Raw genomic sequence first — 26,692 nt, forward strand, 5'->3', positions numbered from 1 at the left:
AAAAGAGGAGACTAAGGGGGGGGGGGAGTATGATAGAGGTATATAAAATCATGAGTGGTGTGGAGAAAGTGAATAAGGAAAAGTTATGTACTTGTTCCCATAATGTAAGAACTAGGGGCCACCAAATGAAATTAATGGGTAGCAGGTTTAAAACAAAAAGTTGTTCTTCACTCAGCACACAGTCAACCTGTGGAACTCCTTGCCTGAGGAGGTTGTGAAGGATAGGACTATAACAGTGTTTAAAAGAGAACTGGATAAATTCATGGAGGTTAAGTCCATTAATGGCTATTAGCCAGGATGGGTAAGGAATGGTGTCCCTAGCCTCTGTTTGTCAGAGGGTAGAGATGGATGGCATGAGAGAGATCACTAGATCATTACCTGTTAAGTTCTCTCCCTCTGGGGCACCTGGCATTGGCCACTGTGAGACAGGTTACTGGGCTGGATGGACCCTTCATCTGACCCAGTATGGCCTTTTATGTTCTTATGAGCTCTGCCTATAGAAACAGTGCCGTGTATTGCCCCCTTCTGTAACAAGCCCTTTTCCCTTCCAACAGCTCAGCTTTCTCTCTGCGTGCTTCTGTTCCCTAGCTCTCCAGTCATGCTGGCAGTCTAGACAGAGGACCTCCATTTCTAAGTGGAAAGCAGATTGTTTGAAAGTACCTCAGGCCTTTAGCCATCAAAACACCAGACACACAAGCCAAGCAGTTTCCTTTACTGGTCACCTTTGTAGTTCTGAATTCTACATGTGAGCTCCCAGTGTGAACAGTGGCTGCTCATGCAGCCTACACTACCCTTCTGGTCTCTATTTGAGATGTAAGGTGGATTCTTCCCTTCCAAGGTGCAACTTCCAAACTACTCATTCCCCACTCTTGCACTTGGGGGTGGGGGGAGAAACTACCACAGCAGGAGCAGGAAATGTTGAGTTCCCTTGGATTGTTCCCTGCTTCAGGTTTTGTTTCCTGGGGTTCTAGTTGGCTGTAGCCATACCAAATAACATGTCTTAAATGGTATCTTCTCTGTTCCCCAGGTCTGCCCACTGAAGGACAGCTAAATGGCTCTTCTACAGCCCAGGCTGAAATAAAAGGTATGGAACTTACGAAGCTCTTAAACTAGAGAGGAAGTAGCATAGCGAAACTGATAATCCATTTGCCTAACCTGCAGGGCAGCACTCCAGTAGCATATGTCCAGAGGGGGGAATCCCTCCCCCAGAGGTGCTAAGGGTAGCTGCTGCTTGTGCGTGGAGAAACAAGTAGTGGCAGCTTTGCGATATGCCAGCAGTGCTGGATCTGAACACACTGCTTCACAACCATCCATCCGTGTTCCTCACCTGGCTGACTCTGGAGGGATGGAATCGAAAGCAGCTTTCACTGAAGGTTCGCCAGGGCCACAGATTAGGTGCAAGCAGCCTTTAAACTGCTTTTTGGTCACAAATTAACACTTACACAGGAGGGAGCATAGGCTACTCTTCTTCTTCCAGGGGCTACAGCTGATCACTGGTACTGGTAGGATCAAAATTAGCACTTGGGGGTGCTGTGAGCCATTTAATTAGGATGAGTGAAATACTGCCCTAGACCTGTTGGAAAGGATATTTTAACTTTACACAGGGTGCAGCACCTGAGCATCTACCCCTGCAGCTCAACTGATTGTGCTACTGGTTAATCTGAGTTAAAGACCCTGGCACCTACGGCAGAGGTCTGTGAACCTCAGTCAGTTTACAGGGAAAATGAAGACTCTCACCTTTTCCGTGCCCGGTTCTTAAGCAACTGGGATTCAGCAGGGATCATGCCATTCTAAAACCAGCTAGAAACTAAGGCTTCAGAGTCCCAGTTGGAAGGTCCTGGCTGTTGAAGACTACTTGTAGTTTACACAGCGGCTGTGATATCCTCCTGTCCCTCAAGATTGCAGTGTCTGCTAGGAGAGTTTCTCTCCATCTGAACAGCAGCGGCCTCGGCAGTTTCATACCTTGTACTTTTGTATTCTGTACATTTCAATGAAATGAAACTTGAGCCGTTTTTATTACTTGAAGCTCTAGTTTTCTAGTCTTTTCTTTACACTGTACAGTATTTTGTATGTTGAAGGTGTATTAAAAGCCTGCTTTGCACTTAGCTGCTTTGGCTTGATTCATTTGATTAGGGTGCAAGCTATCTATATACCTGGGGCACGGAGCTAGCTCAGTTTACAGTAGGGCTAAAGGGACAAACAAGCTGTAGCAAGCTATACATTTCAGGCTATGTTCTTGCCTAGGCTGGTCAGGCACACCCTCCCTCCAGCAAGAGAAACAACTTGTCCAAGATAACTATATACACACCACTCAACTTATTTATGAAATTTATTTTTATATAAATTATGTATTTCTTTTAGCAGACAGCATTCAATTTATTGCACTATAGCACATCTGCAATACAGAGCTACAAGACATCTTAAAGAGTTTTGTATTATTCAATGTAGCACTTTAGACCAGGATCTAGAGGCACTCAGAAAGGAGGGAGAAGGGGGCAGGAAAGCAGCAAGCATTGTCTTTCATTAAAAAGTTTCCTTTCCCTAGCTAGTTATTAGAGGGACAGCAGGCAAGAGTTCTGGTAGCATCAGTTTAATCCTCAACACTGGTGAGACAAGGAGGCATGAGTCAGTGGAAACCGCTTCTGAGGAAGGAAGGGGGTCTTGCAGTACAGAAACCAGCTCTATTCTATACCCTAAAGCAGTGCAGCTTGCTTGCCAGAATCCAGGCACTGCCCTTGCAGCTTAGAGATGCAGCTCTTGGCAACTAACAGTTCCAGCCTGTAACTCCAAGCCCAGACCAAGGGGAAAGTCTGCTTGCTCTGAGCTGTAGTGGCCCTAGGCAGCCCTGCTTTAGGAGTCCCAGTAACAATGGAAGTAGGGACCTTAAGGCAACTTCAGCATCTTCCCTAGGGGCCCCTGCTTGACCCACAGAGGGGTTAGACTTACTATTTTTGGTTTATCAACTTTGGTGAGTTGCCATGGTCAAAGCTAGCAGCAAGTGTTAATCAGGGTGTAGACACTGTCACTAAGCAGCATCTATTTCTGCTCTGTGGAATGTGCAAAGCTAGCCTTAGAGCTTAGCATAGGATCAGCCCCTGGACTGGGACACTCATACTCTTGGGTCCCACTAAGTCTAGCATAGTCTAAAGATCCAGATCAGCTCATAGGATTAAGAATACCTTTAACAAACAAAATCATCCATAGATGTTTAGTTGGTAGCAGAGCAGCCCTGAAGTGCTGCAGGTTTTAGACATCACTCACAAGATATGAACAATACAAAGCTCTGATTTCAGCCTTTACTAAGAGTGGAGGCTGAGTCACTTAGAATGAAGGAATCCAGGGGGAAGGGCTTTCTCTGGCTGAAGGCCACAGAGCTGATCTAGCCCAGGTGCTCCACCTGAAGGAGACAATTGCTACCCAAAAATAAGCTTCATAGCCAATAAATATGGAAGAAGTGTAGCTAATCAGAGTAAGCAACATGATTGAAGACAGCAACCTCCTTCCAAGGTTAAAGTCACACAGCAGGGGAAGGGAGGGGTGTGCACTGGTGAAAACCATGAGGAAGTACAGAAGCAAGGAGTGGATGCAGCAGCCCCTCGCTCTGTTATCCCTTCATTCTGTTTTGCACTACACTGAAAAGACAAGTCAGTCACACTGTAAAGCACATTCTTCTGAGACATCTGCAAACAGCAATTTGGTGCAATAATTGGATTTTAGGCCTTCATGAGAGCGGTGACCACAGCCTTGGCATTAAGGCTACGCAGATCACAGTAGGTTTGCCCGGTACCAACAAACACGATTGGCTTGCTAGTGATGTAAGTCATGGAGATTGCAGCACCAACCTGTGAAAGAAAGAGCATCAATTAGTTGGTTTGAGGAGATCTACTGAGCAGGACTCTGCCTGAATGTACAACCCACTCCTAACAAAACCATCAGTGTGTGACTGGCTAGAACAGAAGCCTGTACTCTGGGCATGTTCAATTCCCATTAGTGTTACAGCAAGTTGGAAGAGCTCTTCTGATAGACCAGAGAACTTAAGCATTTGACAGCCAGGAATTTGAGTTAAGGTTCTAAACAACCTGAACTCCCTCTCTGCCCCATGGGTTAGGATAAATCAAAGTAACTCTGGAAAGTCCATCTCTTCTGCACGAGACTCCTGTGTCCAACTGGGAGGCCAGTTTGTATAGACTAGCTAGGGAAGTGTCTCAGAGCAGGGCAAGGTCTTAGGGAGTGTTTTACTACATAGTGAAACACTGTCCTTTCTCTCTGAATAGCCAGGTGAACTGGAACAGGGTCTAGCTGAATCTGATTTGTATGCAAGATGGCGTGACTATTTGAACTGTAGATGAGATGTGGCAGCTTAGTGTTATGGTTGCCAGTCAACTAAGCAAGTTGCCAGGTTTGTAGCTTTAGAGTACAACCATCTAATTGCTGTCAAGAGGGATTACATTGCCTAGAAATTTCTTTAAAGTGTGTTCCCAGTATGTTTACAAGCCTGAGGGAGATGACAGTCAATCAGTACAGGAAGCACTTCCATCGTCTCACACTGAACAGAGAACAAGTTCTAAAGCGGATACCTGGGGCGAAGTAAACAGCCTGCTGGACAGACCTTAAAGCAGCTGCTTGTCTTCCTGGGCCACAACAGTTTTGGCAGGGAACCAGAGTAAAGCTGTAACAAGCAAATGTACAGTGCAGCTGAAATCTACCCGGGGCAGAGGTGGAGAGGACCACACAATTTTTATCATCCCTGCCAGGCAATGGTAACATGCCAAAACAATCAGTGCTCGTGTCTGTGATTCAGCATCATGCAATAACAGCCATGGCTGACTTGCCCACAATCTGGGCAGGGGGAAGCTGCAGTGACAGACTCCAGCATGGAATCCCCCTGGAAAGGGCAGCTCATTGCTCTGATTCCACCATGAAAGGGGGTGCAGTGATGGCTAGGCACCCCTGCAGGAAGTCAGGCTTGTTGCTAGTGTGGCTCTGCATCATCTGTCAGAACTAAATGCTGTGATCAGGCTCCATAAGAACACAGGGTGTTTCAAGAAAACAGACTGATCAAGCCACCTGAAACTTCAGCGGAGCAGGGCAAAACACTGAACTCAAACATTACCAGGAAGGGTTCAAGCACATCCTGGTGTAAGTCAGGGAAGCAGCTTCATTCTTCATTTTCAGCAGCCTTGAGAACTGCTTTGCCAGCCTCAGAATTGGTAGCAGTTGTGCAGGCTTCACCCCCGGACTGCCCAGTATGCACCAGGGCAAGAGTCAAGTTACTGTGCTCAGTGTTGGTGTCCACAGTTCAAGGAGGATGTTGATAAATTGAAGAAGGTTCAGAGTAGAGCCACAAGAAGAGCAATTAAAGGACTAGAACCCCTGCCTTATACTGAATGTCTCAAGCTGCCCAATCTCTCTAGCTTAACAAAGAGATGGTTACAGAGACTGCGATCAAGTACCTACATGGGGAACAAACCATTGATCATGGGATCTTTAATCTAGCAGGGAAAGGTCTAAAACAATCCAAAGGCCAGAAGGGAAAGCTGACAGATTCAGACTGGAAATAGGGAGTAAATTTTTAACAGTGAGGGGATTAGTCATTGGAAAACTCACCACGGTTTTGTGGTGGATACTCCATAACTGGAAATCTTTTAATCAAGATGAGATGTTTTTCTAAAAGATCTGCTCCAGTTCAAACAGGAATTACTTCAGGGAAGTCCTCTGGCCTCTGTTATGCAGGTCATAGACAGTCACAATGGCCTCTTTGGCTTTAACCTATAAGTTTTCATATTGACCCAGCCATTGGACTAACAGTAGGAAATTAAAAGCTCTAGTGTGAAGTCAGAAGTGCTAGCAAAAGTAATAACCAGGTCATTCCTGATCTTAATTTCTTTTCAACTAATATAGAGATGTGGATGGCTCAGCATAAAATGAACCAGCCCCTGCCTTGCCCACCATCTTTTCAATGGAACTGTAGCAGTGAAAACTGAAGCAAGGCTCTTAGTTCCCAGCTGCAAGCAGCAGCTGGGCCATGTTTGTGAAGTCCAGCCCGGGCACTAATACTCAATGGTCAGAATCAAGAGCAGAAAAGACCAGACATGGTTTGCTAAGGTCAGCAACCTCAAAGTTCAGAGGGCTAAAACATCTCTCCAGCAACTATCCTCTGCACATCCTGGCAGAACAATGCCACTTTGCCTTTGCAAACCCCCTGCTGCAAGGTAAAACTAGCTGGAACTGGTGTAAATCTTTTGAGCCAGTGAAGGTTTTTATACCCAACCAGTCCAGGAAAAAAAAGAGAAACAAACACGCCATGGGCACCCTCTGAGACCAGCACCTTTTCAGGAATATGCTGCCATCCTCCTCCACAGGCTGTACAGTTGAACTGCTGCCATCAATAGGACATTTGAGAATGCAAGAGGTTTTATTGCTATGAATTGTGCTGAGCTAAGGCAGTTTTCCCTTGCACAGATTTAGAGCAGCTTTAATTTGCCATAGAAGTTTTGGAGTTTGTTTTGGTTTTTAGTACTGATCTGTAATAGGATTCCCTGGCAGGCGTTTTGTGTCTTGCTTGTTACAGCACTTCTAAAGCCATCTGTGCTGGGGAGCAATTGGAATAGCTTCAGTTGAGAATTCCAAATATTCAGATCTACAATAAAGATTCCACTTGCCCCGGTGCAATATAGTGATATTATCCAGCAGTCACCACCCACCCCAAAGTGGAACATGAAGTTGTTAAACTACTTGAAAGTATATCTAAAGAAAAGGCCATGTGAGAGGACTCTCAGGGGTGCAGGTATCTGACTGATGCATCAAAAGAATATGCCCTGTTGAGGTCGGACACGGTTACTCAATATCTCCCCCGCTGTTTGGTCTCAGCAAGGAGAGGATCCACACGGGGTCATTTAAAAAGACATTAAACAGAAGCCTTCAAGGGGGAGAGAAAAAATGAGCAATCTCCGGGTATGAAGTGAATGGCCATCGTACCTTGTCATCGATGGTATCAAATTTGGTGAGCACAATTCCATCAATGAGACGTGGTGTCTGGGCCATGGAGTGATCAGCAAGGGCCTTGTTAAACTTGACCTAGGGGAAAAATACAGCCAGGAAATAAGTCCATGTAGGTTCTTCTAAGCAGGTGTCCATCATTGGTATGTGAGCACCTCCCAAAGTGTACACAGAGGCTCAGGCCAACAGGGGCTTTCTCCCTCTGGTAGAATTTTGTTTGAGGTTAAAGAATCAGAAACTAACCAGCTGATCCACAGCTTCATTTCCCACCAGGGCTTCCCCGACAAACAGGACCAGGTCAGGGGTGTTGACTGCAATGAGTTTAGCCAGAGCTGTCATCAAGGGGGCGTTGTCTTGCATGCGGCCAGCAGTGTCCACCAACACCACATCAAACCCCTGGTTACGAGCTGGGAAAAGAGAAGTGAAGGGGGTTAGATGAAGCAAGTTGAGAGAGTTCTATTCCCATATGCATTGCTCCTCCAGCTACTGCCCTTCTGCAGAGAATCAAGGATTTACTCAAGTCTCTTTCCCCCCTCACAATATTTTCTCAATACAAGACACCCACAATCCATAATAAATCCCCTCCCTGGGACAGAAACAGTCAACATAAAAATTAGGGGCCTAGAACCTTGGGCCCAAGCAAGGCCCCAGATGAAGAGCCTTGCACTCTAGGGAAGGTCAGATTGATGCTACAGCTTGGGCCCTACCATCTAGCAGGTAGGTTCAAACCTTTCCCAGTAGGCAGATTCTACTCAACCTTCACTAGGTAAACGGATCCCCAGCTGGGGAAACAGAGGCACACACTGACCCTTATGAAACTGGCTTACTCCACCCCATCCCAACCCTCCTATGCTGCTCAGGTTCAAAAGCAGTGGCCTGGCAGCTAATGCACAAGGTCACTGATTTCCTGGACAAAGGAGGAACCCCTCCCCACTGCTGGAAGCCTTCCCTGATCTCCAGTCTGTGCTCCACCCAGCTCTGCACCAGGGGCTGTTCCTGACCCGTCCATTTGGCCAGGGACCTGAAGGGGAGGTGGGGTCTATTACAAGTGTGGGGGCAAGGAAGCAGTAAGGAAGGGCAAACCTGCAGGGTCAACGGCAAAGCCAGGAATACAGCCCAGCAGTCCAGTTCCCCAGCCCAGCTCAAACCCTTAGGCCATACTTCATCCCAGGAGTGTTAACTGGTATTCCCCTCTCACACCCCGTGACCACTCGCCCTCCCCTCGAACAGCCAGCTCCTGTCTTGGAAAGCAGACTGCCGACTGCCATTCTGGACGCCCGGGAAAAGTCGGCTAAGGCAGGGCTAGGAAAAAAGGGCGATAGGCTCACCATACAAAATGGCCTCCATGGCAATGCCAGCAGCATCCTTCCCATACCCCTTCTCGTAGAGCTGCACCATGGTGCGGCCGCCGTGGCTCTCCGGGAGGTGCAGAGCATTCAGGCGGCGGGTGTGCGTGCGCAGCTGCTCCACGGCTCCAGCTCGGAAGGTATCGCAAGCAGCAATGAGGACGCTGAACCCGTTTTCAATCAGCCAGAAAGAGATCTGGGAGGGGGAAAGGAGGTGGGGGGAAGATATCTTGTTACCATCCCCAGCCTGAGTCCAGCTCTGCTCAGCCCCTCCAAGCCCAATACCCTGCCCCCAGGCAGTTGTTGTGTCATTCCCCCACCCCAAAGTTCAACAAAGGAGATTCTCCAAGTGCCCCAGCCCAAGACAGTCACTTACAAATCAAGTAGGGAAGGCACGTAAAGCCAAGGGCCCGAAACTCCAGAGGAGAGTGGTGTGTATGTTGGCAATACCCCTTCTCCCCCCCCCCCACTCTCCCAGAAAAGAAGAGGGAACCTGCTCCATGCTCTTCTGTAATGCCAACAATCATACAGGTGCTTCCATCTCAGGCCCCAGCCGAATCCCTTGGCTGAGTTACAGCTCCCAGTCCCTCCATCACCACAGAAATGTCCCTGTGAACACACCACACCAAGGCAGTGATCAAACCAGCACTGGCTCCTATTCAAACCCCAGTAGACCCTGCACATACTTGCAGGCATCACTAAGCTCTGCTTGTAGTAAGCATGTCTACACAGCCTTCTAAGGATGCCAGAGCACTTCGGTGTGTGTCCGTTGCCTGCTCAGGGCTGTAAACACAGGCCAGTCTTGGCCCCTAGTGACAGCTCTTAGGGATGACAACATCACTGCTGCAGTTCAGGGCTGCCTTCCTGCTGATCCCAGAGCATAGCTTGATTTGGGCATTTAACAGCACTATTCATATTACCATGTCAAGCCTTCCAATCAGTTGCACACATTGTAGGAAGAGCTGTGATCATCTAAGCCAGACTGAGCCTGAGGGAGGTAAGGAAGGACACAGGGAAGATTCCTAAGCTGTGGCTTCTCCAGATCCTGAGTTTAATTAGCCAAGCTATGGGTTTAAAGATAAACATGAAGGGCTTTGAAATGGACTAGGCCGGTAGATGTCCCTTTAACTAGCACAGTGGTTTGTTAGTGGGATCTCTTCTCCCCTGCTGATGTTGACATGGGGCTTTTCAGGAGGGAAGGAGGTGTGCACATGAATGGGGTCAGAGCACACACCAGCTCTCCATCCCCACTAGGTAGTGCAGGCTAGTGGCAATATACTAGTGCATGATTTAGGAAGTTGAGCTGCCCATCAGCACAACAAAATGCAAAGAGCTGTCGGACCACAAAGGAAGTGAACTGAACGGAGGAATGGTTTTTGCTAACATTTCGGTTCTAGGGATCTGGGTGCCATATGCGATAGCTGCAGACAGACATTCGTACACCATGGAGATGTTGCCACAACATTTAGCCCAAGGGGATTTGAGGAGATGTCCCCAGAATATACATAGGAAAGGAGTTTCCACGGCATGCATCCGATGAAGTGAGCTGTAGCTCACGAAAGCTCATGCTCAAATAAATTGGTTAGTCTCTAAGGTGCCACAAGTCCTCCTTTTCTACTTACAATTAAGCCACATTATATAGCTGTTTTTTATTGGTACCCAATAGTCCTCCTTTTCTTTTTGCGAATGCAGACTAACACGGCTGTTACTCTGAAACCTGCCAATAGGAAAGGAGGATGGTTCCTCCTGAAGGGACCAGGCTGATCCTTGAGAACACATGTAGTTTGCGCCCTACCTTGGCCAGGTTGGTCGACTTTCCAACCCCATTGACACCACAGAAAGTGACAACATATGGCCGGCGGTGGCGCTGAGCCTCCATGACGTCACGCAGCATGTCCACGCGGCGCTGGGGCTGCAGGATCTGCACCAAGGACTCCTGCAGGGCCTGCTTCACTGTTGAGGTCACCGCTGGGAACGGAATTAGAAGAGGAACCTTTGTCAGCATTTGATCCCAGATGAGGCAGCTGGAGCACTGCCCACCCCTTCCCCACAGCATATTAGGAGCATAACCATCAAATGTGACCTAGATTGGCTCACAACTGCCACACCAAGGAACTTGGGTTCCCTTTGGAGCAGACTGGCTGTTCCCTTGTTAATCTGCCAATTGTGCCATTGGGTTCACTTGCTGACCTCCCCTGATAGTGTCTCTCCAGAACAACTCCACAGGAGTCTTCCTCTCTAGCCTGGAGCAGGGATGGATGAATTAATTCACTCCTGCCCCAGACTGCTACGAAAGGGTGTGAAATTGAGCAACCACCATGCTATAGATTCTCAGACCTCTGCTGATCCTTTGGCCCTCTGCCTGTTTCATCTACTGCAGAAGAGCTTCCCACTAGCAAATCCCAGCTCTTGGGTGTAAGGGGTTAAACTGCTGCAGAGGTTGGCATCACAGATTTAATCTTCTCCCCCACACGTCCTTTAAAGGCCAAACTACAGGAATCCAGAACTGCAGTGGATTAGACATTCCTAAACTATGGAGAGGTGCTTACCCAGCAGGAGAAACACCGGCGGAGGTTATCCCCTTCTGCACATGTACTGAGAGTTACACGCCACTTGGCAACTAGAGACTAGGCTACGCAAGCACAAACAGGCCTCAAGGGCAGGCTGGAACAAGCCATGGGTCCCATGTCCCTCGGAATATTAGAAGGGCCAAAACACAGCAGAGAAGCAGCAGTGATCTGCTGGGACTAGCATGTTTTGTTTCAAGCATCAGGACAGCGGGTGGGGAAAGAATGAGACCACATTACAGAGACTTGGGCTAACAGGTTAGAGAACTCAGAGCACCTCCTTGAATGGAAGGACGGAAACACTTACTGGTGAAGGTGCCCATCACTTTCCCTTCCAGTTTCTTAGCCACCGATTCACACAGTTGGACAGCTATGTCAGCCGCAACGTTCTTTGCTTTGGAAAAGAAAAGCCAAGGGAGTGGATGTTAATGTTGCAAGACTCTTGGGCTACAGGACTCAGGGTTCTCCCAGTCCCCCCCGAGAAGGTCTCTATCCCAGCCAGCTCCAAGGGAGGAGGAGGGTAATCTGCCCCTGCGGGAGAGCAGAGCGTGGCATTGCTAATGATACCCTGCTCTAGAGCAGACAGCAATATGGACACTGAGTACAGATAGCCTCCAAGGCCTTGAGAAGGACATGAAATGTGCCCTCTTATCCCCAGTCACAACCCAGATGCTTCTTCAAATGATCTTTCGACCCTGAAGCAACCCTCCACCCCAGGGGAAGGGAGATCAAGGCAAGGATTTCACTGTCAGACCCCCAGGGCAATACAGATCCTGTTTTGGGGCCAACAGTTTCTCTCCACATCAGTCAACACCAAAGATTCCAACCATTTTATCTTCCTCCCCTGCCCATCAGAGTCCTCTGGATGAGAGAAGGACTTCCAAACCCATCCACATCACTGCTTGGGACACTAGTTCCCTTCTGAGTCTGTTCCAAAAGTGCTTTATATTCAGTTCAGCCTGATTCGATTTGAAGTGGGCGAATTATTGCCCTCTTAAAAATGTAGGATGGTCACTAGAACCTGACCATACCCCACCTTGTCACCAATACAACCAAAGAGGCATTTTACAAAATGTGAGCAAACCAAATAGAATATATGAAGAGTAGGATCTCTGTTAAATACAATGTGCAGAGACACAAAAACCTACAGGCCTACCATCCTAAGCACCACACTATCAACTAGTCCGACAACGGGGTATCGTGTCAGACATAACTCAACTGGGATTATCCAGCGTGTCATGCTGCCGGAAAGATAAGTGACAGATAGTCGTGGATTTCATCTATGACCTTGATATCACAGAAAAGTTGGCCACTCAATGTGCTTGATCCACTTGCAAAAGTCCCTCTGAGCAATTTTCCACCCACATTGTAGTCAGAGCTATGTTGCAGGTTTGTTTCAATATCATTCAAAAACCCAAGGATCTGCCTCACTGTAGGACACTGGTTAAGTGAGTCCCCAGTTCAGCAAGTTTAAAATCAGGCCCATGCATCCAGGAAAAGGCTAATCAAAGGGGAATGTTGCTAGTGGGTGCTGTATGTGGGACAGGTCCCAAACATCCTTTGTTCTGTTAGCCTCCCTCCACTAGCCCTGCTCTGTACATTTATTCAAGGCAGCACAACACCTGCTGTGGAAATAGCATACGCAACACTCCTGCAGCAGAGTTGAGAGCGTGGAAAGACATAACTGAACTCCAAACTCCGTGAAGGAGAGACTACAATACTGGAAGAAGAGTTCAAGAGACAGGCTGGAAATCGCAACAGTTCCATGATCACTGGCTAACGGGATAAAATTCAGGGTAACCTACAGCATCATTGGCTGAGCTATAACCCCACTTCCTGGAAGAGTCCCTTTAAATCCTTAATGCAACTGTTGATACAAAAAAAGGAAAATAGAATTTTAGCAACAGGACTGGAGAAATGGCTCCTTCCACATGCAGACCAGTTGATCTACAGAGCCTGACTCCAAAAGCAAGGCCACAGGGTACTAGTTTGTAAGAGACATTCCAGACTTACCAATCAGATGATCCTTCATCTTCTCCAGCACAGAGTCCATGTCCTCTCTGGTTAAGCTTTTGGAACCAACCAGGCCTTTCAGCATCCCAAACATGCCTCCCAAACCACCCTTCTTAACCCTGTGAACAAGCAGAGTGGTTACATGTTACAGCTCTCAAGCGTAAAGGGATGGTGATGCTCTTGAAGAGAATAGCAGCTAAAGGGAGGGAAAACTGGACAGCCATGAATTCTCAAGCTAATATGCAGCTGGTCACTTTCGCCTTCTGGTCCTGAACTGCTCCCTAGTTACTGGAATTTTAATAGGAGAACCAGATTACCAGGTTCAAACTGGGAGCTGGTCTGTATTAGCTGATCTGCAAGCAGCACTGGCAGAGCTAGGTTTGCAAACCCCATCTGGTACAAAACAAGTTCCAAAGCTGTCTGGGAACTAGCATGGGTTTGCTCAGTTACCATGCCCAGAGAGGTACCAACGGTATATCAGGAGTCATCGGGGGAACACAGATCCGGCTTGGAAGTGCTAATTACAGGACCATTTAGTCGATTGACTCAGCCTGCAGAAATGGAAGGGCCATTCACGAGCAGATTGCTTATTCACCATGTGCACCAGCATTTGGGACAAAGCAGACCAAACCCATGTAGTGTGTTAGACAACACTTCCTTCCTGAAGCCAAGGCATCAGCTAGCAGTGCCCAAGATCCATGTAAGCTACGCTATACAAGCTTAGCAGACTGGACATGTTGGAGGAAAAGCTGTGGGAGATAAAGCAAGGAGATAGCTGGGATAGGGAGCCGGCAGGAGGACTTACCTGGGCTGTGAAGGGTTCTGAATAACCTTCTCCTCTTCAGGTTCCTCTTCATCACTCTCATATTCAAGATCATAAAGGCGGCCAGGCTCCCGATCTCGATCTCCTAGGGCCTGAAAAGGATGGCAGAAAGAGGAGAAGCCATACAGAGAATCAGTAACTGGCATTTAAGCCTTAACTGATTTATTTCACTGGCTCATTCCTGCAGAGAACTCTTGTGAGGGGCCGGTCAGAATAATGTGACCATCTGTAGCACCTGCAGGGACCTCAGGGAGTTTTATTAGTATTGTCTAATCACAATTCCCTTGTGAGCTAAGTGGTGATTTCCTTTTACACAGAAGGCTAAAATAACTTCCCCCGAGATCACACAGCAAAGCAATGACAGACGGGAATAGAATCCTGGGGTCCCGATTCCCAGCCCTATGCTCCATCTACAAGACAACCTTCCATATTGCATGGGTATCCCCATAAACGTAGGTTCCATCACCTTCCTCCACACAGCTTCTCTAGCAGTTGGGGAGCTGATTTCAGTTCCTCCAAGAGAGGATTCCTCCGGCTCTGAGGTCCAAAACTGTAAGAGCACCACAAGGAGCCAGATGGGTCCAGCTTTCCACAACCTGGTGGAGACTGAGCAATAACTTGGGCAGTGCCTTCCCACTAGTTTGCCAAACTAAGACCTCATCTGAAGCAGCCACACCCCACAGTTTCCGTTCAGTTCTACGTGCTCTAATCCAGCCAAGGAGCTTGGGCCACTCTCAGGATCTCATCTGAGAGTACCATTCAGGGGAAGGTAAGTTGCAGTGGCAATGCCCTAGGGCCTAGCACAGAGGCTAATCATCCTGTAGGAAGGGGAATGTTTAGGACCTTACCACGTCAGGATCATACTCCTCTGTGGGACAAGTGTCTGTGTTTCCGTTGGTAGTGGAGTTACTATAATCGAGTACTTTGGCATTAGAGTTCCCCAGCTCCCACACACGGGGCTTCTTCCCCTTCTCCTTCTGAGTCTCAGGCTTTGGGGACTTGCTGGGAAGGCAGAGGAGAAGCTATTAAAGCAAACTCTGTGATGACAGCAGTGACGGTCCCACCATGAGTGGACTACAAGAAGAGATTTTAAACAGGACGTATCTCCCATATGATTGGGATGAGTTTATAGGGTATACCATGTGGGATTGGATCACTGGGTTCACCAGGTATTCCATAGTGGCCAATATGTTGATGCTTCAGCAAATGAGAGAAATTCCATAACATTCCTCCCCGCTTTGAGAATTCTTTTCTGACCCCCATCAGTTTGTGGGGTAAATTGCCAGCATACCTTTAATCTGGAGGTAGTCAAGAAAGCATGGGCAAAATTCAGGGAAGACTTATGTTAACCACCCAAAGATTAGAAAGATAGCAAGTTATGGTTAAACTGAAAAAGATGAAGTATGGAAGCATACTCCAAAGGTCACCCAACCAGCCTCAACTCTGACCCCGTACCTTTTTCAAACTTAGTGCAACGAATTGCTTTGATCTGTAGGTGTCCCCAGTACAATTCAACATGCGACCCTTTGCTCTTACCATGAGAGTCCCATCACTAAGGAGGTTTCTAACTGTTGGTCCAATATTACCCTTCTCTTTGGAGTCACATGTACCACTGGGGAACAGGGTTGTACAGCTGTCCCAGATATACTTTGTGGATTCACAAACTGACCAAATTCTCTCTCCCCGCCCTCCAGTGAATAACACGGGCATCCTAAGGAAGCCAAAAGCCACAGGAGGTGTTTGAATGATGGCAGTTAGCAACCACTGACAGACTGAGTGTCTGGCATTCCAACAGCTGCTGCAGTCTGATAACGTGAGCTTTTTTGAAAATCACCTGGAGTGAAATCCTGGCCCCACTGAAGTCAATGGCAAACCTCCCATTGACTTCAATATGGTCAGGATTTCACCCTTTGTCTAAGTTCCTGGTCATGCACAGGGCAGACACATGTGAACAGCACTAGATCACTCAGAGGGCCCAAAAAGTGCCATCTCCACACTTTCAAGCAAGCTCAAGGAGATACTTTTTCAAAAGCCAGTGTCTTGTTTAAGCCTACCGCATTAGAGCCCTAAGGTAACCTACTGCTGCCTCGCCTTCACCCAGGAAATATGGCAATGACATTTCAAAGAGCACACGCACTTAGAAGCCACACCATGTGCCAAGCCTCAGGATTAGAAAGGGCACAAGGTCATCACTGTCATTGGAACAATGGGATATTCCTACATTGTAATGCTAGGGAGGAGTGCTTTAAAAGCAGATCTGTTTGTTCCACCTTAAGGAAGAAAGCCTGAAGCTCTCTTGCCCATTATCCACCCAACACATTAAGAACAACTGGCAAAAGTTGGTGGTTGAAAAGCAGTATGATAAATAGCTCCTTGTCCACTGTTAATGGGTGAAACCCTCCCCCAACACAGATCTGCCACCCTACCACCACCACCTCTCTCAGATTGGAAAGAGGGACATAGGTCTGTTATCCTCTCACTCACTTGGACTTCTCTCCTCCTTTCAGGCGCTTTTTGAAGAATTCCTCACGGTTCTTTTGCAGGATCTCATCCTTGGTCAGTTCCTCCCTGTCCCCAGGTGCCGCAGGAGGGTTCTGCTTTGCATCTGGGGCTGCTTTACTGGGGACAGTAGCCGCTTCGGTTCCTGAAGCTGGACAAGGCAGAGCTCTCACCACAATGTACACACACACGTACGTACGTACTTGATTGAAGGGAAACAGCATTTACTCAGTGCTAAAAGGTGATCAAGCACTCAGGAGTCAGGGAATCCCAGACAAGTTCTCCTAGTATCATTAGCTCAGGAATACTAACCATTTATCCAGGTTTCTACAGCCTGCTCATCAGGACATAAACCCCTTTGTGTAAGGCATCTGTGTTTGTCTCTAGCCCCTAGCTGAAGGGTTTGGAACGAGACGGAAGTGATTTTTATATTTCAGTCTGAAGGCAGTGAGGTTTGCGATAACCTTTTCCAGAAGTTGCACTGTTATGAGCCGGCTCCCAAGGAAGCCATCTCCTGTGATTGCGATTTACGGTATACAGTAAGTTTTCCATTTAAACAGGGGGAAAGAATGGCAAGCATGTCACTGGCTGAGTCACTGCCTGAGTGACCTGAATTTTGGGATTTCCCTGACCTCAGCACTTAATCCCATAACCCTAATGCTAGTTTTCCCCTCTGCTAATTTCCCAGGTTTCTCTCAAAAGAGCTTGTACCAGGTGGAGGCTTAAAGCATCTACAGCCCATGCTACAGCTTTCAAAATGCTTTAACTTTCTTATTTCAGGACCACCTTTTCCCCCGCCCACAACCAAAGCAAATGCACTAGTCCTCAATGGGCTCAAGTCCAGGCCATGGTTCAAACTCCAGCCTTTTTGCTGTAACCCTGTCTGTGTTAGAATGTAAAGTGACTGAATGAGCTGCAGCCGGATTCAAAGCTTAGCAATCAGTTCTTGCAGAAACATCCCGTGATAACAGCAGTCAATCAGGCCAGACTTTTTGAACTCGGGCACTGAAGTCAGATCCTAAATCCATATTTAAGAATCTAATCAACGGAACCAGTTTTTCCACAAGTGCTGAGCACTGGAGTCAGTCAGGCTGATTGGATTTAGGTCCCTACCTTTAGGCAACCAAGTTTGAAAATTTTGACCTAAGCTTGTATGAAACAAGGCAGAGCAAATGAGCAGCAAGTCTGCATGCCATGCACCTTGACCTGCCAGCAGGTGGTCTGTTTCACTGAATCATAGAATATCAGGGTTGGAAGGGACCTCAGGACGTCATCTAGTCCAACCCCCTGCTCAAAGCAGGACCAATCCCCCATTTTTGCCTCAGATCCCTAAGTGGCCCCCTCAAGGATTGAACTCACAACCCTGGGTTTAGCAGGCCAATGCTCAAACCACTGTGTTATCCCTCCCTGCTGAAGAGCTTTTGTCAGGGTCACACTTTCTCACTAATGAGAGCAATCCAGGACTGAAGCAATCAATTACTACATGCAGGGCAAGGGATGCTGGCAGCCACAGAAGGGCAAAAGCAACTAGAATAGTGGATCTGACTCAACCTGTCCCAGTAACAGATGCTACAGGGCAGATGTGCCTGCAGACAAGCATGCACTGGTTTACTGTCACCGAGGGCTAGGACACAGTCTGGTTTTGGAGCCCTCTGGGCTATTTGCTCATCCCACTGCACAGATCTGTCAGTTGCATCCACTTACCCTCCTTTTTGGAACCTTTGTTTTTCTTGTTCTTGACTTTCTCCTTTGGTTTCTCCCCTCGGGTTTCTATCATAGACTTGACAGTCTTCTGAGACTTCACGGACTGTTCAAACGTCTTCATGGCAGTAGGAGCTCGGATTTTACTGCTCTCCTCTGCTTCTCTGAAGAAAGAGAAAGAGTGTTATTCACTCTCCAAAATACAGTCCAGGTCCAGAACTTAACATCACACCCTCAATCACTGGGGCAAGAGTCTAGCTGCAACACCCACCATACTGCAAACCTCAACTCCCTGGCGTTAGACTCCAGCTCTTCAAATCTCTGCTGAAGACATCTTTTCTCCCTTTGCTGTGTCTCAGTTCCTCTGCTCATTTATTTTTTGACTAACTGTATAAAGCTCTGTTTTTTGTTATGCAGTTTTTGTGTGACTGTACAAAAAGACAAGGGATGAAAGATACTATTGAACATCTTCTCTTCCTGAAAAAACAGTCTTATCTGTGCTTGTCTTTAATTCTGTTGGAGAGACAGAAGCTTTCGAGCTTACGCAGAGCTTTTCTTCAGATCTGGGAAATGTATTCAGGACTTGTTTATACTACTAAATTAGGTTGACTTAATTTAGGTTGACCTACAGCCACCGTAGTAATTCAATCGGCTGTGGGCCTCCACACTACTGTCATTCTGCTGGTGTTGCACATTCTCACCAAGAGCACTTGCACTAACTGAAGTGGGGCATTGTGGGCACTGACAGTCGCATGGGGCTCACAGCTGTCCTCAACTTGCTGACTATGATAAACGAGGCCAACTGACAACTCTCCAACATCATGTACTATAAAAGAACTCAAAGACGACCCCACATCACAATTTAAGGAATTTAAGGGTATCATCAAATCCTTCCCCAAACTCCTCCAAGAGAAATTCCACACACTCATCCCCCAAGAACCTCCACCATGCTTCCCAAGATACACAAACAGGGGAACTCAGGCAGACCCATCATGTGTGGCCATGGCTCTCATGGAATATCAGGACTCATAGAAACCATCCTCAAACCACTTACAACACAAAGGGCCTGCTTTTTCCAGGACACAAGCAACTTCCTCCACAAACTCTACAACATTAACCACCTTCCTCAGAACACCATTCTCACCACCATGGATGTCAATGCCATTGACACCGACATCCCTCACAATAACGGTATAGCTGCCTGCTTCAGATATCTACAAGACAGCAGACAGCCCTCAGATATTCACCCCAAACTCACGCATTTCATCCTCACCCATAACAATTTTACATTCAACAACAAACACTTTGTGCAAACCGCAGGAACAGCCATGGGTAGCAGGATGGCTCCCCAATATGCCAACTTCTTCATGGGCCACCTTGAAGAAGAATTTCTGGAGAAATGCACCATGATATCCTGGGACTGACATGACTACAACACTGCATACAACAACTTATTTCCTATTAACAGAGAAAATCTGGAACCTGAGACTCTCATGGACTAAATCTGCATCTCTAAAAAACTGATGTTTGTTCATTCAGTACCTAGCACAATGGGGTCCTGGTCCATGATTAGAGCTTCTAGACACTACCATAGTACAAATAAAATAATAAATACACGCATCCATCTTTAAAGTTTAAGCTTGTATGGAGCAATCCTTCAAAGTGAAAATGCTGAAACAGACCCGGGTCCTAAATTAACAGGTAAAATTGTGCAATTTAATCTTTCAGAGCAGTTTTTGGTGAGACAAGTGTCTCAAAATGGTACCTTTGTGCTCAAGAAGGTCAATTTAGTGACACAAGCTATTGCCATTAACCTTGCAGGTGAGTGTACAACTACAGAAAAGCATGAGATGGATTCTCCATCATCGTTAGAACTATAGGACTAAATCAGACCCCTTAAAGACTACTACACTATATTGCTACAGAGCTTTCAGCCTCATAGACTAGCATATTACAAACAAACCAGTACACAAGAATTGCTTCAGTGAAACATGGCCCACTCTGGGATGGAGCCACCATTTAACAGCACACTACTACTTGCCAGAACAGGAAGTGAAGAATCCTGTATACAATTAAATCAAAAATATAATTACACCCACACTGGAGATTTATCGGGAATTTAAATCAACACTCCCATTAATCAGAGAAGAGCCATAGGATCTTTAGTGACAAGAGGGCAGAACCTCACTGTTGCATCTGCTCTCAAAAATACCACTAGCATCATGCTATGGCATTGTTTATGGTGATGAGAGGGAGTGTCCCCTTTTGAATCACCCAACAACTGGAGGTTTCCGAGTACTGACCAGGCCCACTCAACATGAGGTTACAGCCCAAGTTCATGCTTGGTTTTATTATTAACTATTTAGCAAAACTGGCCTTTAGGAGGGGTTTGTTAGGATGCTCTTCATCAGCTGGTGGAAGCACATGAAGATTGGAACAAGCCATTCCTATCCCAGAGTTGAAACCCCCCCACAAATCAATAGGTCCACTGGATACGGGCCAGGGATTAGGCTGCGGAAGTCCCATTGCTTGGGACTTTAAGGAGTGAGCAAAACACTAGAAAATATGCTGTAGGTTCCAAGTCCAAATTGGGATGTAGGGGATGGGCAGGATCATTTTTTGGGCCTTTCCTATCTGACATTTAGGATTAAATAGTTACTATTTTTGCCTTTTAAATCGTGACCAAATCTTGGCACTTGTGTCAGGAACAATCATTCCAGAACCTGAAACCACTGATTTCAGCTGTTTCCTTTGGCAGAGGCTGTGATGCTTGTCTCACCTGGGAGGGAAACAGACTTTCTACTAACTGTGGGCTTCATATTAACTAGGACATTATCCACCCCACAATCAGGGATCTCAATCGCTGATGAAAAACACTCCAAACGCTTCTACAGTCAAGTAGCTTGGAAATTGGTCAGAGCTGGCAATTGTGAAGCAAGTGACTCATATCAGGGATGCTGGGGGAAGGGGAGGTTGGCTGTATCGGGCGTGAAGATGGACTCAAAAGGAACGCCTTTTATACCACCTCACTCTGTTCCCACTCACATTGTAAGCCTGCCTCAGAACAGAAGATCTGTTCTGTTGTTCTGTTCTGAACAACAGAATTATTCTGTTCTGATGGGCTGACCCTTGATGTGAAGTTGATATTTTATGGCCAGTTGGCTGGGTGCAAGATGGCCAAGTGCGACCAGCTGGGGGCGGGCTACAACTAGCTCAGTTATTTCCAAATTGACAATGCAGCACGACCCCGACCCAACCATTCTGACTGAGATGACCTCAGTGTTCCGCTGGTCCAGATAGAAAGGGGCACTGAAAGCAGTCACGCTGGCTGGTCCAATCAAGGATGTTGGGTGTTGAGTATCTAGCCCGAGGTCACTTCTCCTAGGAAAGCTCCTGTATGAGAAGTGCTTTGGTGTGGCAGCCATGTCTGCATAACAGCCTGTGAACAGGTGAGCTCCCATCTCTTGCTCCAGTCAGATACGGTTTACAAAGGACTTCAGTTGACAAAGACTTTTTGTTTAGTCAAACTCTTTTGGACACTATGGGATCCATAAGTTATGCTTAGTGAGTGTCACAGCAAGTCAGTGGCAGTGAAAGGCTACTCAGTCCCCTGCGCTAACCATTATACAACACGCCCTCCAACATTCCTAATGGAAGAGACACAGCCAAAATGAGAGCCCAAACAGCATACACTGCATGAGTGCACAGACATAATATGGCTACACAGACAACTTGCCAATCCCTAATATAGGGCATTCAAAACACAGCACAAAGGAGATACACAAGGAAACTGAGCCACAGCAGAAATTGTCTTGTTACCGGAGGAGGTGTAAAAAATCCTCTTTAAAATCAAAGGTGCCATTGAGGATCCCCAGAGTGCCTTTCTGCTGGAATTCATTGCGGTATTTATCCCGGAACTCCTTATGGACGTCATCTATCAACTTATCCACATAGGTTAGAGTCAGGATCTTTTGAAATCCAACCTGGAAGGAAGTGAACAGAAAGTTACAAGCATTGATAGAAAGCAGACAGTATGTGTATCCTTAGCTGAAAGGAAGATACACTGCAACACATTCTTATTGCTACATCTAACTGGCAAGAACAACCACTAAATAGCTTAAATGTGAGAAAGGAGAAAGAAGCAGCTGCCATCTTGACAATTAGTTTATTTATGACTCTAGGGCTACAGAGTCCACTTCAAAGCATTGGAGATCAGAGACTTTCAAAGATGCTGTAAGGAAAATTCTATGTATAAGCATTTTAGGTTAAAAGGGAAACAATCAACTTAAAAAAGCACAGGTCGGAAAATACTGTATCTACTATTGTTACAAACACCTAAGATGATACTAACAACTATCAGAAAAAAATCTTCATTTTCCTTAGGCTGTTGTACATTGGAGAACACTTTGGGTATAGTCAGTTGCTCCTTTGAATTGGACTTTCACAGAGATAGGGTAGAAAAAAATCTAAACAGGAAGCTGTTATTGTAAAAATCAAGAATTGGCAGGGATATGACATGAAGCTATTTCTAATTTTTTTTTAAATGTCATAGATTTCAACTTGAAATGCGTCCTCAATTTTACTATTTCAAACCATTACATTAACCAAATTAGTTTTTAGAAACTGTAACATACTATACAGTTTCAAAATCCTGATTTCCAATGGAGACAGATCTAAATCCTACTGTACATCATAAGGCTAGAAGTGCTAGGATCTACAGTGCTGGATGATTAAAATAGCCACCAGCCACACACACATTACTGAATATAGATCAAAATAGCAGCAGGTATTGCTAAAAACTACTCTCAAAGTTAATTTAGTACACACTCACAAAAGCACACCTTTTTAGGGTCCAACTCTGAGGTAATTTTCTCCTGCTGAGGGCACATCTCACAGAATCAGGCCCTAAATTATCCTTAAATTTAAAGGGCACTAAAGGGCGAGGGGGATTCTCCTTCATACCTACCGTACAGATTATCCTGTACAAAGGCACTGTTTACCACATTAGGAAGGGGGTAGCCATGGATTATCTCACAGCAATACAGATGCTTCACTCACATCCCCAAATAGAGCAGCTATTCTCAGGATCAAGAGTGTAAGAACTGCATCCAAGATGACCTTACAGAGGGACCTGGCTAATCTGGGATTGGCTTTTGACCCCAAGCCACGGGCATCCAGAACAGTTAGGCAGAACAGATCTGATGGTAAATACACATGCCACAGACGCCTTAATCTGCGCATTGTAACTCATGGCTATCCTCATCAAGCTCGTTTAAATCAAAAACTAAAAACAAAACTGTACACTGAAAGAAATCTGGCAAAATGTACATAAAAAGCTGCTGACAATTCAATCCATGCCAAGCAAAGAACGCAAATATTTGGCACCATCGTCACTGCTCAAGGCTCTACGATTCCCACCTGTAGCAAAGTGGAAGGGGGACTCTCATATTACTTTACTTGAGGCTCTTGACAGGATCCTATTAGAGACTGACACACTCAGATGAGACCTAGAATAAATTCTCAGCCCCAATGAAGTCAATAGGAGTTTTGCCACTGACTTCAGCAGGGCCAGAATTTCACCCCAGGCCACCTTCTGTAGTAAAAATTCCAGATTTTTAGATTTCAGAGAGATTTTTGTCAAATGAGCCTTACTTGAAAGGGTTGTTAGAATCACCACTGGCATTATATCAGCCACCCACACAAAGATGACGTCTCATTGCCCTCTAGTGCCATGGCTCCTAAACCCACTCACCAATGGCACCTTCATTATACATAACGGACCAGAAGCAACCCCAAAATGCAAATGGAGTACCAGTTACAATTAGCCACTGAGTCTTGTATGGTTCATTCTAACTTACCCTGTTAAACCTGGATGATTCAATTCACCTTCACAAGTAAATTGGACAAATCGCCTCACTACAATAGCAGCCAGGAGTCCTTGGTCAATATTATAACAAACCATACACCCTATTATTGCTCGCTAACAAATGGCTGTTCTGGAATCACAATAGCCTGTCACTATTTTTAAAATGAAATACACCTTGTGCTTATAGAGCACTTTTTATCCAAGGATTTCAAAATATCTTTTATACATTAATTTCACCTCAAAGACTCTACACTTTGAGGTAGATATCAGAGTTACATCGCATTGTGCTTTATTGTTGCATCTATGACAGTAACTGACTCAAGGTCATGAAGCAAGACTGGACTGTTGCTCAGAACAGAGTCCAGTAGTTGAAATAGGCTTTTTCAGCCACGCGCAGTGTCTTGAGTTTAAGATGTTCTAATAAGTGTCTATTTATGAATACACCAGCACAGTTTATTAGCTTTGGGGTTTTATGTCATTCCAGGAAGACAAGGAGCCCTATAACCCTTCCCCAAACACCTGGGCAGAGAGGAGGGGCTGTTAACATAGTTTACTTACCACAAACACAAGCTCAAACTGATTGTCCAGTTTGTATTTAAGCGTAAGAGCTTCATGGTTAAAAGAACTGTTGCCACCTCGCTCCTAAGAGAAAAACAAACAAAACAATTAATCCACCATAGAAGAGCTGTACACACTTCACGTGGCGGAAGAATTCCCTGTATACAAATGCCCAGAGTTCTAGTTGCTGGAGCCTTCTTTGCAGGCTCCCGTTGGGTCCTCTCACCTTCAGTTCATAGCGTCTGTTTTAAAAAAATCACAACCTGTTCTCTTGCATTGGGAATCATTACTCGATAACATACTTTTCACAGTATGTAAAACCCTGCATTTCATAGCCCCAGCAGCCTCATGGACTCTCCTACCAGATCATTTGTACACACCCACACACACACCCTCCATAAGTCAGCATGAAAGCTCTCTTCTGCAGCTCGTGCCAACTGGAACAGCCCTCTTGAATCACCTGTCTCTTATCCATCTTTACACCTTCATTTTATAACCCTCAGATGTTTAGCTCTGAAGAGTATGGAGACCCAGATCAGATTAAAGCTTTAAACCAGCCTCCAAAGTTCTCCAGAACCAAGTGGCTGCCCCTCACTTTTCCAAGCCACAGGATATTAGATAGTATCTGCATGTCCACGCTAGGCCTTGGAACTCTTGTCAACTGTTAAGCTGTAGCAACAACCTAACGCAAACCGTGCACAGTCTGCGGCCACACCAAGCAGTTACAAACATAAGGAACTGCTATAGATCACAACAGGCTGCTGCTCACAGCAGCACGCGCAGGAAGGAGACTTCGCAATGAGGCTGGCAAAAATCCTCTCTCAATACAGCTGTAGCAGGAATGATTCAAGTCCTCTACCCATAAACAAGCTACTTTGTAGCAAACAGCTAAATCACTGAGAGGGGGGGCAGGGTTCCGGGGAGGGGGGGGTCTCTCCCCCCGCCCCCAAGGGCTGAGGGGGGGGCAGGGTTCCGGGGAGGGGGGGGTCTCTCCCCCCGCCCCCGAGGGCTGAGGGGGGGGCAGGGTTCAGGGGAGGGGGGGGTCTCTCCCCCCGCCCCCGAGGGCTGAGGGGGGGGCAGGGTTCCGGGGAGGGGGGGGTCTCTCCCCCCGCCCCCGAGGGCTGAGGGGGGGGCAGGGTTCCGGGGAGGGGGGGGTCTCTCCCCCCGCCCCCGAGGGCTGAGGGGGGGCAGGGTTCCGGGGAGGGGGGGGTCTCTCCCCCCGCCCCCGAGGGCTGAGGGGGGGCAGGGTTCCGGGGAGGGGGGGGTCTCTCCCCCCGCCCCCGAGGGCTGAGGGGGGGGCAGGGTTCCGGGGAGGGGGGGGTCTCTCCCCCCGCCCCCGAGGGCTGAGGGGGGGGCAGGGTTCCGGGGAGGGGGGGGTCTCTCCCCCCGCCCCCGAGGGCTGAGGGGGGGGGCAGGGTTCCGGGGAGGGGGGGGTCTCTCCCCCCGCCCCGGAGGGCTGAGGGGGGGGGCAGGGTTCCGGGGAGGGGGGGGTCTCTCCCCCCGCCCCCGAGGGCTGAGGGGGGGGGCAGGGTTCCGGGGAGGGGGGGGTCTCTCCCCCCGCCCCCGAGGGCTGAGGGGGGGGGCAGGGTTCCGGGGAGGGGGGGGTCTCTCCCCCCGCCCCGGAGGGCTGAGGGGGGGGGCAGGGTTCCGGGGAGGGGGGGTCTCTCCCCCCGCCCCCGAGGGCTGAGGGGGGGGTCTCTCCCCCCGCCCCCGAGGGCTGAGGGGGGCGGGGGCGGGGGCGCGGGCCGGTCGCGTCGCACCTGGAGCAGCACGGAGCGGATCAGCGCGTTGACGGGCGCGGTGCAGGCTGCCGCGGGGCCGCGCACGCCCTGGAAGCACCACAGCACCAGGCCGCCCTTGCTGAAGATGGTGAAGAAGTCGAGCATGGCGGCGCGGGGCGGGCTCCGGGCCGGGCCCGGGCGAACGGGGGCAGCGGGGTCCGGGGCGCCGGGTCAGCGGCCCGATCGCCTCGCCACACGTCACACTCGCCGCCCGTCTCACTTCCGCCGGAAACACCACGCCAGGGCCGGGGCACAATTCAGGGGGCGGGGCCGGAAGGAGAAAGCGATTGGTTCGGCCGCGCAGAAGAGGCGGGATCTAGTGACCGTACTGGCCTATTCCCGCCTGCATGAGGGGAGAACCGAAGCGGGAGACCGCGATTGGTCCGTTCTACGCATACGGACGGCCCGGCGGCGGGGACTGCCCTATCCGCGCCCGCTGTCGGGAGGCGGAGCCAGCAGTAGCGTCATTGATTGGCCCCTTATGGTTAAATGCCCGCCCCTGAAGAGGTGGGTGCCGGAGCACGGGGCCGGCGGATTGG

General features: G+C 47.9%; 2 protein-coding genes across 5 annotated transcripts in view; one reads left to right on the plus strand and one right to left on the minus strand.

Annotated features, from left to right (window-relative positions):
* Positions 1 to 2,105, plus strand: part of FAM118B (family with sequence similarity 118 member B) — a 28,475-nt gene extending 26,370 nt beyond the window's left edge. For 2 of the 4 annotated variants that reach the window (XM_073321134.1, XM_073321135.1), the window contains one exon: positions 1,028 to 1,660. In XM_073321134.1, the coding sequence (XP_073177235.1) occupies positions 1,028 to 1,113 (86 nt within the window). In that variant the 3' untranslated portion in view covers positions 1,114 to 1,660. Of the gene's footprint in view, positions 1 to 1,027 lie in introns of all 4 variants that reach the window. The other 2 variants (XM_073321138.1, XM_073321137.1) reach the window with 2 other exon arrangements.
* A 206-nt stretch (positions 2,106 to 2,311) lies between these two features.
* On the minus strand, positions 2,312 to 26,400 carry SRPRA (SRP receptor subunit alpha). Its single transcript, XM_073321113.1, has 14 exons — positions 26,133 to 26,400; positions 24,373 to 24,456; positions 21,768 to 21,931; positions 17,952 to 18,112; positions 16,233 to 16,398; positions 14,597 to 14,750; positions 13,731 to 13,840; positions 12,926 to 13,044; positions 11,220 to 11,306; positions 10,141 to 10,313; positions 8,328 to 8,541; positions 7,243 to 7,406; positions 6,979 to 7,077; positions 2,312 to 3,842 (listed from the first exon to the last, which is right to left on the minus strand). The coding sequence occupies exons 1-14, from the start codon at positions 26,256 to 26,258 to the stop codon at positions 3,714 to 3,716; spliced, it is 1,950 nt and encodes a 649-aa protein (XP_073177214.1). The 5' UTR covers positions 26,259 to 26,400; the 3' UTR covers positions 2,312 to 3,713.
* Between the last annotated feature and the right edge of the window lie 292 nt (positions 26,401 to 26,692).

Source organism: Lepidochelys kempii, chromosome 22, assembly GCF_965140265.1.
Source record: "Lepidochelys kempii isolate rLepKem1 chromosome 22, rLepKem1.hap2, whole genome shotgun sequence".
NCBI lineage: Eukaryota > Metazoa > Chordata > Testudines > Cheloniidae > Lepidochelys > Lepidochelys kempii.